The 12,669-nt window shown below is 34.9% G+C and overlaps 1 protein-coding gene across 2 annotated transcripts in view; it reads right to left on the bottom strand.

The window, feature by feature from the left end:
• LOC150104741 (short coiled-coil protein homolog) overlaps window positions 1-12,669 on the bottom strand; it is a 95,469-nt gene that overhangs the window by 62,375 nt on the left and 20,425 nt on the right. For both annotated transcript variants that reach the window (XM_090395922.1, XM_090395921.1), the window contains exon 2: window positions 9,562-9,662. In XM_090395922.1, the coding sequence (XP_090252048.1) occupies window positions 9,562-9,631 (70 nt within the window). In that variant the 5' untranslated portion in view covers window positions 9,632-9,662. The remainder of the gene's footprint in view (window positions 1-9,561; window positions 9,663-12,669) is intronic.

Raw genomic sequence — 12,669 nt, 5'->3', positions numbered from 1 at the left:
TTTTTGCAAGATAAGAAAACTACTCCTGTCAGACTGGCCCATTGTCTACATGTAAGAGAACATGCTTCCTGTGAAGACATAGAACAGATAACAAAAAAATTATCACTTCCATAGATGTACTCTTCGACATTCCACACAAGCAGTGAAAAAATGGCATTGAAGTAGATTGTAAGATTAATTGCAGAATTCAAGCGGGTGGGCATGTGGAAGAAGGTATTGGTTTCAGTATTAAGAAGGGAGAGGTCATGACTGTTGAGCATTTGCTCAATGATATGACCTTGTGCATTTGTGTTGGCATTATCCAATAGAGCATTGTATCCATTAAAGTCTCTCATGAGAAGTATAGGCTGAGGCAGTTGGGATATAAGATAATCGAGTCCCATCTTATTTAGTTCATCAAGTCCCATCTTATTTAGTTCATCAAGTCCCATCTTATTTAGTTCATAAACTGGTGGTAAATATATTGAGCTTACAGAGAGCAGTAACCTTTTACTGAGCGAACATACATGTAGAGAATACTGATTGCGAAATATTTAGGCACATTGGTTGGGCATGTAAAAAGAAGGTGATCCTGATGGGATACTTTAATTACAGGAATACAGAATTATTATTATGTGACACCTCCAAGGAGTCCAAAGACTCATCAAGGGAGGGTACCTACTCTACAACTCTCTGTCTCCACCACTTAATCCACCAACTACAGAGAACTGCAACTATTATCGTCATCTACACCAATGCCATCTACTGCCCACTGTTACACCCTGATACCTTCACATGTGGAATTTTCAGTTATCATGGTGTAACATGAAGAGAAAATAAAATAAAACCCCTGTATAAGAGCTAATACATAAATTACTTAAGGAAAGAAAAATATTCTTGCATCCAAGTAAAATATATAACAAAAAGTGTTTGTTGAACTAAATAATAAAAGAAGGAATATATTACAGTTGTGATAAAAAAAAAAAAAAAAAAAATTAGCTACGTAAGACAGAAAGGATTAGTGATAAGAAATTGTATGTGAGAGGCTAGAGATTAAAATATTAAGTAAATTCTTAGAAAATTTGGAAGGGGGGTTAATTTAGAGGCTAGCAAAAGAAAAACCATAGACTATCGCTCAGGGTCAATTCCCAGATTTAGACATCGTCATGTGTGAGTCGCGAGCTCGCCGACCTCAGGACGTTTGGCAGAAAAACGCCATCCTAATTGGTTGGTGAGGTCGAATCCAGTAAGGGACGGAGAAAAGAAATTAAAGAATGTGCCGGTAGCGGTCAAGGTATAAAAAGGTTAGAAACCCCCCCCACGATGCTTTTCCCTGGATAGTTTCTTCACGACTTCCTTCGTGTAGGTTTGACGCGGTTTTCCTGAGTGGCGGGGTTGGAGTTATATCTCTGTCCGACACAACAAGGGAACAAGTAGTGAGCGGGATTTCGATTCCGTATTTCCTATGGTAAGAAACGAGGAATGCCATTTAGCTAAAGGAAAGAAGGTATTATCTATGTGTTTCATCATCCAGTGACAACTACGAAAAAAAGGAAATCTGTAAAGAAGTCGGTGTCCACGTGGTGAGTTTCACAGCCATGGTATAGATGATTCTAAAGTGTGTTCTTAATTCAAGTACGAAAAGTAAAGATCGCATAAGCACAGTTTAATGCCAAGAGAACTTAGGAGTGACCGATTATAGGAGAGATCATACCAGGATAGTTCAATCGGAAAAAAGTAGAGGCCAATATAGAAAACTCAAGAGAAAAAGGTACTGTAAAAATCTCATGTTAACTGAAAATCGTCTGTAATTGTAATCATTATTCTATTACTGAACTGTTGAAGAGACTAAGGAATTTATACTAGGACTTTAGTACATGACTGATATATAATGAAAGTATGCTTGTTAATATTAATATTATATAAATAATTATGTGTCCTGAGATTTATGCATTTGTATTGTAACTTATAGGAAAGTTTTAAATGTCAAAGTTATGTGTTAACACAGTGAAAGGATAATTTAATCTACATAGTTTTAGATAGTTAAATAGAGTGAGTTGATCACATATGTCCAGGTGCTACAGCATATAGCGTATTCAGACTAATATAGGGTTAACTAATGTGTTAATTAGATCTGGGATTATACATATGATTGTATGAGTTGAATCTGTTATGGCGGCATGATCGCAATACCCATATAGGATCATAGCCAAATTACTTGTGATAAGCTAATGTTATTTTGTAAATGTTTTCTCAGTATTGAATTGAATTATATTAGAAATTGATTGTACCATACTAATGAGTTTAATAAACCTTTGTTCACTGATAAAACAGTTGTCTGAAAGTTGCCCAATGCACCATTTGAAAACGTACGAACCTAATCATGCGGGAGGGGAGAATATTTAAATGAGTAACGAGATAAAGTGTCACGACTGCAATATTGTTTCACATTCAGACATATTTTAGTAATTGCTCCTTGTTTTTGTATTTAATATCTCAAACTAAATGTCCCAAAAGGCACAGTATAATATAAATATTAAGGACACTAAGGGGAGAAATATCTTAAATATTTGTATTTTGAGGTGATATCTCATACATAGATAAAAGTTGAACATAGATAAGCAGAATTTCACTAGATAGAATAATAATCACCTAATCATGCAGGGGGGGAGGGGAGAATATTTAAATGAGTAACGAGATAAAGTGTCACGACTGCAATATTGTTTCACATTCAGACTTATTTTAGTAATTGTTCCTTGTTTTTGTATTTAATATCTCAAACTAAATGTCCCAAAAGGTGCAGTATAATATAAATATTAGGGACACTTAGGGGAGAAATAGCTTAAATATTTGTATTTTGGGGTGATATCTCGTACATAGATAAAAGTTGAACATAGATAAGCAGAATTTCACTAGATAGAATAATAATCATAAATTGGGACACACCACCACCACTAGTATCTTTGTTTGTAAACTGCATGTGTTCTCAAGGCCAATTTGTCTGTATGCAGGATGAAAAACCTGAGTTTCCAAGAGTAAAACCCCCTGCTACCTCTGTATGTGAGTGGCCAACTCACCTTCAATTGAAAAAAAAAAAACATATAAAGATTCCTCTCGTCACGACAAGAATAGAACTTAGGCCTTTTTCAAATGAAGGGTGCAACGTACAGTCGTTCCTCAAATTGTGCTATGGAGGTGCTTCAAAATACCACTTGGGTTTGTCCAGGATGGAAGGAGGATATGCCTTATGAGAATGAGGAGTGAGTTTGTTGAATTTCTGAGGGAAAAATATCTTAAGCAGCATGTAACTGAAGCAACTAGAGGTTTTAGTGATAGCATCATAAGTTGAAGTTGTTAATGAGGTGTTAGCACTGCAACTGGTTGGTGAGAGTGATCGTGAGGTACTTTGGGAAATGGTGAAACATGAGAAGTTAGAGCCAAAAAAGCATATACAGTGGTATCTCGCTAATCCGAACCGCTTTAGTCCAAACCCCTCCAGTAATCCAAACTGAGGGTAGAAAGAAAATAAAGTTTTATTTATTACGTATTATTTTGTGTACTATTATTTTTATTTAATAATTATTATTTTAACTATTATTATTTATTTTATTATTATTACAGTACAGTATTTTTTACATACTGTCGATTGTACGGTTATAGTGTAGGCCTATTTTGATTTATTGTATGTTCACGTTTGCTTGGGAAGCTGTCGAACCTGAGGCAATTCGAGCGTCATGGAAAAAACTGTGGCCTTCTAAAATTTACCAAGATAACTACGGTGATACACAAAAAGAGGAAATTCAAAAGGTACATAATTTGGTTAAAAATATAAATCCAAATGTCGAAATTTCACAAACATATGTTATGGAATGGATTACAGGTAGAACCAAAAGTGAATTCGAAATTGAATCAGATGCTGAAATTATAAATATGATGCTACAGAATGAATTAGAAGACGATGATGACGGTAAAGAACTCGAAGAAAAATAAGTAAAATATGAAGAGGCAGTTGACAGTTTTAATATGTGTATAGAATGTGCTAAACAGAATGATACGTCATTCCACAAAATTTTATTGCTAATGCAGCTCCGAGAAGAAGCATTCGAAAAATGTTTAGCTTCCAAGAAGCAAAAGAAAATCAGTGACTTTTTTTACAAAGAAATTAAAAAAAAACTTTTGTGTGTTATTTTGTGAAACTTTTTTTTGTGTTGTTTACAAGAAAGTGATATTTTTTATGCAAATTAAGTTATGTACTGAACTATGCAATTTTATTAAATTAGAATCCTCAACAATACAGGTACATACAAACTAAATTTTTTACTAAAATAAACTTGTGTACTGTATTATTTTTTAAGTTTTACATTACAGTACAGTGGTTTTTTTTTTCTATCAGTTACTTCATTTATTTACAGAATTAAATTGATGTACCATCAGAATCTGATTACTTCTGTCTTATTGTCTCTGGGGGTAATTTGCTAATCCGAACGAGCACGGTTTTTATTAGTTCGGATTAGCGAGATACCACCGTATGTGGAATTATAAGGTGGGTAATTACAGGAAGCTCTGTAGTCAACTAGCATCAATATGTCAGGGTAGACGAGCTGTGCAGAAAAGATGTTGACGGTGCATGAGGCAACTCATAAAGCAGTATCTGACACAAGTAATATATAAATGCATATCAAGAATTAAGCAAGTAAATAGAGTAGGAGTGGAATGGATTAATAGTGAAACCAAGCAAGCAAGCTGTGATGGAAAAGAAAACGTTATGGAGGAGGTACAAGACATATCTATGAGGAGTAAAAAGTACAGGCTAGGAAAGTGATGAGAATATTAAAGAAAGAAAACATGCAATGTGAGGAGATTGGCTGGTCAAGCCAAGGTTAATTAAAGGAAATTCTTCTGCTATACAGCAAGCAAAATGAAGAATAATTATGGCAGGTTGACACTGATTGATAGTCATGGCAGCAATGACCACTGCAATGGATCTAGTGAAATTACTGAATGAGCACTTTATCAGTGTATATCACACTGGTGTAAAATGATGCCATGCAACATATAGAAGGGGGGCAAGTATTAGAAGAATTAGAAATGAAAGAATCAACGACATATCAGGTATTGACTGGGATAGATGCTAATAAGGCTGTGAGAATGGATGACATATCACCACATATTTTTAAGGAATGTGCACAACAGTTAGCTATGCCCTTGACCTGGTTATATATTGCAGTGAATAAGATTCCTATAGAGTGGAAAGAAGGCAAAATAATACCACTTCACAAACATGATTCTAGGGCAGAAGTTACCAATTACAGACCAATCTGCATAACAGTAGTTGTAGTGAAGGTGTTGGAGAGATTGGTTAGGTACAAAATACAAGATGGGTTGATGGACATAGGATTCTTTAAGGGTAGGTATTGTTTTAGCAATTCACTTGGATTTTATGATAAGGTAACGAATGTGTTAGATAAGAGAGATTCGTATACAGTGATATTCTCGGACTTTGCAAAAGTGTTTAATAGATTACCACAGGATAAGTTGGTGTACATGTGCATAGGATGGGAATAGATAGTATACTGGATGGATGGATTGGTGACTGACTCTCTGAACAATACCAGCAAGTTGTGTATGATGGAGCAGTGTCTCATAAAAAATGGCATGTCTCAGAGTTCTTGTGCCTCTGATGTTTAACTTGTTTGTAAATGATATATCATGTGGACTGACTGGGAATCTTAAGTTGTTTGCTGATGATGATGATACAAAGTTGGGGAGAATTATAGGTAGCACTACTGATGTTAATTAACTTCAGGAAGATCTGAATAGACTTCTGATTTGGATCAAGTAGTGAGGTTATAATTTTAATATTAATAAGTATAAGGCATTGCATTTTGGAGTGCAGAAATATAAGACTGTGTGCCATATTGATGTCACTATACTGCAGAAAGTGGATGATGTTCAAAATCTGAGAGTAATGGTTGACAGTAGACTGGATAGACATATTGCAAGTGTTTCAAAGACTGCACATCGTAGTGCTGCTATGAAAAGAAGTACACTAACATGTAGGGATAAGGAGGTGCCACTGTGTAAAGCACTGGTCAGACCACACTTGAATTACTGTGCTCAGATTTGGTCACCTGGTTTTCACTGTGATGGGGAAACATTGGAGAGGGGGCTAAGACAATATTAGGACTCTGGAATGCCACCTATGGAGAGAAATTGAAGGAATGTGGATTGCAGGGTTGGTGGATAGGGCAAAAAAGAATTGATATGATAGAGACATTTAAGTTAGTGCGGAGATTTTATCAAATTAATTCAGAGGGGATAATAAAAAGTAGAAGGCAAGATGGAAAGAACTAGAGACTATACTTAAAGTTATGTAGGAGTGTGGTGAAGAAGGGGTGTGAGGAGTAGATTTTTTACATGGAGAATTGTGGCTGAATGGAATGCATTACCAAAATGTGTTAATGCAATGAGTATTAAGAATTTTAAGATTCAGTATGATAAATATGTTATCAGTTGAATGAATCTCCCATGATGAGTCTGCTGACTCCATGGAAGATTAATAATAATAACAGTGTAATAAGAAATTCCACAGATAAGTGAATCACTACTGTATTAAGCAGTACCCTACCATATGCAGGATCATCCCCAGTTTTATCCTTACAAACAACAGTGAAATTTCTTGTGTTAGGGTCCTCACTGTGTTTTTAAATGTTTCCTGTGGATGTCAGAAAGACTTGTGTTTCTGCAACAAAATCTTGATATCATTAATATCAAGTTACAATTTGATTGTCATGGCAAAACTCATTACAATCAAATTGTAAAAATTTTCCTATTTTTGTAGACTTGTCTGATTTTCAAGAGGATGAGGGCTGACCTTTGTTAGGTTTATATTTATCATCTGATTTTAGAAGCATGGATAGCCAATGTCCATCTCTTCTTTTTGAAAATTGTTCAAAATTAAACTTACATTATTTTGTAAGTTTAATTTACTTTCAGTGAATACCGAAATAAATTTTTTTCTGTGGGGGTGGGGTGTCTGGTGGTTCATCTTTAAGTGATATCCTTGCCATAATTTTTTTTTTTTTTTTTAAGCATAAGAGGATCTCATGACAGGTGTTGTGGTTGCTAATAAGATTATTTTGGAGTTGTTTCTGGAGTGAGACTGTAGGTCACACAACTGATGTGCTCCACAGAGAAGCACTCACAATCATATCATACCTAATAGACACCTAATAATTTCACATGAGTTTGAGTTGCAGTTGACATTTTCTTAACTGTGACCTTCTCAGCATAAGAAGATCTCATGAGAGGTGTTTTGGTTGCTAACCAATTTTTGCATCCAGATATGATCTCTTTTGTTCTGTTTTAATCTTCTGAATTTTCTCTTTCATCCTTTCAATTCTCACATGCACAGAAATAAGCTGGATAATATCCCTGACAGTTTAGGTTTCTGCAGAGCAAGATTTGTTAACATACTCTTTAATGCCACATTGGGTACAAGTAGTAGAGCCATGAAAATCAAGTTTGTTAATGTCCATATATTTGACATTTAAAGCATCTCAGTGAATTAGGGGCGTACGAGTACATTCCTAACAGGATAGGTGAGACAACCTGCTTTTACAGATGTTGGAGGCTAGGGTGTATCAAAAGTAAGCATGATGTTCCTAGTATGTATCAGGATGTGCCTCATACCTGATACACCATGATCTTTAAGCTTTGAACATATCTCCTCATCTGGAAAGCCACGGAGATCCCATTCTTATATCACTCCATCTAGAAGACTTCAGTGGTTTATGAGGTGTCGCTATAATTGGTATTCAACTCACTGATGTAGCCTTTAGTAATTTTTTGAGTGCTGCTGATTAGATGTTTCCATGAGGACATCACCAGAAGCTAGTTTCTTGACTGTTCTGGGAGCTCTGCCAGTCCTACTAAATCCTTCTGAATAAAGAAGGGTGGCATTTTTCCCTACTGGCTTTTCACCTGTTGCATGGATGATGAAAAACTCTGGTACATTTATACTTTTATCACATCTTTTGTTTCTTATTTCTGTTATCAACTGATGAATCTTCAGTATCAGTACTTCGTTAGAATCTTATGAGGGCCCCCTGACACATTTCAGATGAAGTTCATGCTCAAGAGAATTTTAGTTCAGTGCTAGGTGACAGCACAAATATCTGCAAGATATTTGTGCTGTCACCTAACAAAAAAAAAAAAAAACATTTTTTAAATAACATGCCTTGAAGACAGCAATAACACCCTAGTCCATTGGTTGCAGAAATGAGGTGATATCAGTGAACATGGTAATGGTATGTGTGTCATAAGTATGAGTGATCACATGTTAAATATGTCATAAGTCGTCTAAGAACTAAATGTGTGTATACACACATATATATGTACACACACACACACACACATGTATACACACACATATATGTATACACACACACACACACACACACACACACACACACACACACACACACATGTATACACACACACACACACACACACATATGTATACACACTCCCACACACACATATATGTATACACACTCCCACACACACATATATGTATACACACTCCCACACACACATATATGTATACACACTCCCACACACACATATATGTATACACACTCCCACACACACATATATGTATACACACTCCCACACACACATATATGTATACACACTCCCACACACACATATATGTATACACACTCCCACACACACATATATATATGTATATATACACACTCCCACACACATATATATATGTATATATACACACTCCCACACACACATATATATATGTATATATACACACTCCCACACACACACATATATATATATGTATATATACACACTCCCACACACACACATATATATGTATATATACACACTCCCACACACACATATATATGTATATATACACACTCACACACACACATATATATGTATATATACACACTCACACACACACATATATATATATACACACTCACACACACACATATATATATATACACACTCACACACACACATATATATATACACACTCACACACACACATATATATATATACACACTCACACACACACACATATATATATGTATATATACACACTCACACACACACACATATATATATGTATATATACACACTCACACACACACACATATATATATGTATATATACACACTCACACACACACATATATATATGTATATATACACACTCACACACACACATATATATATGTATATATACACACTCACACACACATATATATATGTAAATATACACACACACACATATATATATGTATATATACACACTCACACACACATATATATATATACACACTCACACACACATATATATATACACACTCACACACACATATATATATACACACTCACACACACGCACATATATATATGTATATATACACACTCACACACATATATATGTATATATACACACTCACACACATATATATATATGTGCGTGTGTGTACACACACAAAAACTATTACAGAAATTCATTATATTCTGATATACAAAGCTCAAACAAACCTTGTGCATCTTCATCAGCTAAAGGAATGTTATTAATTTCTTCCTGAAGTCTAGTAACATTTATTGCCATGGCAATAATTAAAGGAACTAATTACCAAACCCTGGAAAATTTCACAACTATATAATATTCATTTTTTATATAAATATTTTATATTCTAAATTTTCACTGTAAAATTCATAAACATATAAATACCAAATTATAAAAGCAGAACACAACTGAATTCTGAACTTCTAGTGGCTATGACTTTTTTTTTTGCCTCTATCAAATCAACTGTCTTATTTTTTAAAGTATAATTAATTTTCAAGGATTTCTCACCTACTTAAAATGGATGACTACTGATTTGAGAAAAGGTTAAAATGGACCAAATAACAGATAATAAGGCTACTGAAGTTCTGGAAATGGACAGATTTGCTTTGGAGAATAGACATGTTTTTGGTTCTGTTTGATTCCCTATGGTTTAAGAATATTTGACAGTGAAGTGAAATGTTTAATAATCTGTGATCTGGTGGGATCAGAATGTAAAGAGGAAGAATGATGGAAGTGGAGAAGTCAGTGAAGTAGAAGAATTATGCCAATTCAAAATGGAGAATAAGAATAAAGTAAAGCCTCTGAATCTTTCAGACCATAATCAGAGGTATTAAGTGACCAGAAAAAGTTCCTACATTTTTTTTTTATTATAATAAAATTTAAATTTTTGTAAAAACACTTATTTTTCAGATGTATTTTCAGATATCTGGCTTCAGCAAAATCAGTAGAAAGATTTGGTATTTAGTATAGAAGGGTTTCCAAAGGTAAAAAGCAAACTTATCCGACAGTGAAATTTCTCAGAAAAAAAATTTTCGGCACTAGCTACCAGTGTATTACTTCAGTTTTTTTTTTAATTAATTAATTAATTTTTTTATTATTAGTTGCAAATATTTATAAAGAAATCAGACATATGCTACTCCAAAAATTCTGAAAAATTTATTTTCCTAATTTATCATTAATTAATTTTGATTATTAAATCCATAATTATTCTCTATATTTCAATTTAAAATAAGTTTGGTTAATTAAGTTTAAGGGAGATGGTAATTTCCCTTATTATTCTACAGCCAGGTACGAAACTCGGATCGAAATCCATCGTAATCCTAGAGTTTCATGCTGAAAAAACTATCAGCGAACCCATACCCAGTATGTAATACTGGATAGATAGATACATACTGGGTATGGGTAATAAACCCATACCCAGTATGTAAACTATCGGCGAACCCATACCCAGTATGGGCCACTACCCAGTCCGGTTTCAACCATCCGGTTGAAACCGGACTGGGTAGTGACCTCTTCTCATAATGTAAAACGCAGCTTCTAGGAGATGTATTACTGTTTTACATTATGAGAAGAGGTCACTACTCAGTCCGGTTTCAACCCTTTTTGAGGTCTCATCAGTGAGTAGGTAGACCTTATGTCGCTGATAAAATAGCCTTTTGGCTTCTTATAGTTTGGTTAATATTTTTGTTATTTGAAGAAATGAGTCAACTTTTTTTTTTCTGATTTTTATATTGTATTGTTTTTTTAAATACCATGGTCTCTATGAAATTAAATGATAGTTTTATTACATTGAAATGGAGGATATTACGGATCCGTACATATTTTATAGTCAAACGTAGAAAGAAGGTGAAGTTACGAAAATTTACCAGAGACTTTGTAAAAGCATAACCCTTTCATAAGTTTTCTTACTCTTGAAACTTCTAGAAAGCTTATGAGAGGGTTATGTTCTTACAAATTCTCTGGTAAATTTTTGAAACTTTTAAGTTTCATAAATTAGATTAGTGCATTGGATTGGAGACTGGCTATCTGATAGGTATCAACAAGTTGTGTATGGGGGTGCAATATCCAAGAAAAGGAAAGTCACTAGTGGAGTGCCTCAGGGATCTGTTTTAGGGCCATTACTATTTAACTTGTATATAATGATATTGGCGAAGATTTGGATGGAGATATTCAGTTGTTTGCAGATGATGCAAAGTTGGGACGAACCATAAAGAGTAGTGAAGATGTTGTGGCCTTGCAAGAAGACTTGAATAAATTGAGTGATTCGGCAAGCAAATGGGGATGCGAGTTCAATGTTGCAAAATGTAAGGTTTTAAAATTTGGAAAACAAAGATGGGATGCAGAATTTATGCTTGGTGAGAATATATTGTTGGAAGTAGAGGAAATAAGAGATCTGGGGGTGATAGTGGATAAGGATCTAAAATTTAGGGGACACATCGCCAAAATTGTGAAGACAACACAAAGACTTCTGGGAATGATGCGGAGGACACTGACGTGTAGAAGTAGGGAGATTCTTGTTCCATTGTATAAAGCTTTGATTAGGCCACACATGGACTATTGTGCCCAGATTTGGTCACCTGGTTTTCAGAAGGATGAAGAGATGTTGGAAAGGGTCCATAGGCGACTGACTAAGGTAGTTTCTGACCTCTGGAATGACGAGTATGAGGAAAGATTGAAAATATGTAATTTGCAGAGTCTAGTGGAAAGAAGGAAGAGGGGAGATATGATAGAGACCTACAAGTTGGTAAGGGGTTGTTATAGGATCAATGGTGGAGAAGTTCTACAGAGAATAGTGGGAGATCAGGGGAGAACCAGAGGTCATCCCTGGAAACTGTATAAAGAGGGTGTGAGTAGGGGAGTGAGAGGCAGGTTTTTTTCGTGCAGAGTTGTGAATGATTGGAATGCCTTGCCTGAGAGTGTGGTGTCTGCAAGGAGTTTGAATGTGTTTAAGACGCGGTATGATGAGATGTGTGTGAGATAAAAGGACCTCCTAGATGAGTCTTTGACTCCGTGAGGTCTTGTTTAATAGTAATAGTAATAAATTTGGCTATAATTAGCCACGTATATAATTACACCACATATTCTGAAGGAATGTGCCAGGGAGTTGACGCCTGCCTTCACATATTTTTTTAATACGAGTCTTACACTAGGTCAAGTTCCTAAGGAGTGGAAGGAGGACAAGATTATGCCACTTCATAAAGGAGGTGATAGAACTCAAGCATCAAACTATAGGCCTATCTGTGTGTCAGGTGTTGTAGTTAAGTTGTCAGAGAAGCTTGTGAGAACTAGAATTGGGTTGG

Source organism: Typopeltis vanoorti, chromosome 7 (assembly GCF_054136105.1).
Source record: "Typopeltis vanoorti isolate ZY-2024b chromosome 7, IOZ_Tvanoo_1.0, whole genome shotgun sequence".
Classification (NCBI taxonomy): domain Eukaryota; kingdom Metazoa; phylum Arthropoda; class Arachnida; order Uropygi; family Thelyphonidae; genus Typopeltis; species Typopeltis vanoorti.
This window is presented reverse-complemented; position numbering and strand designations above follow the sequence as displayed.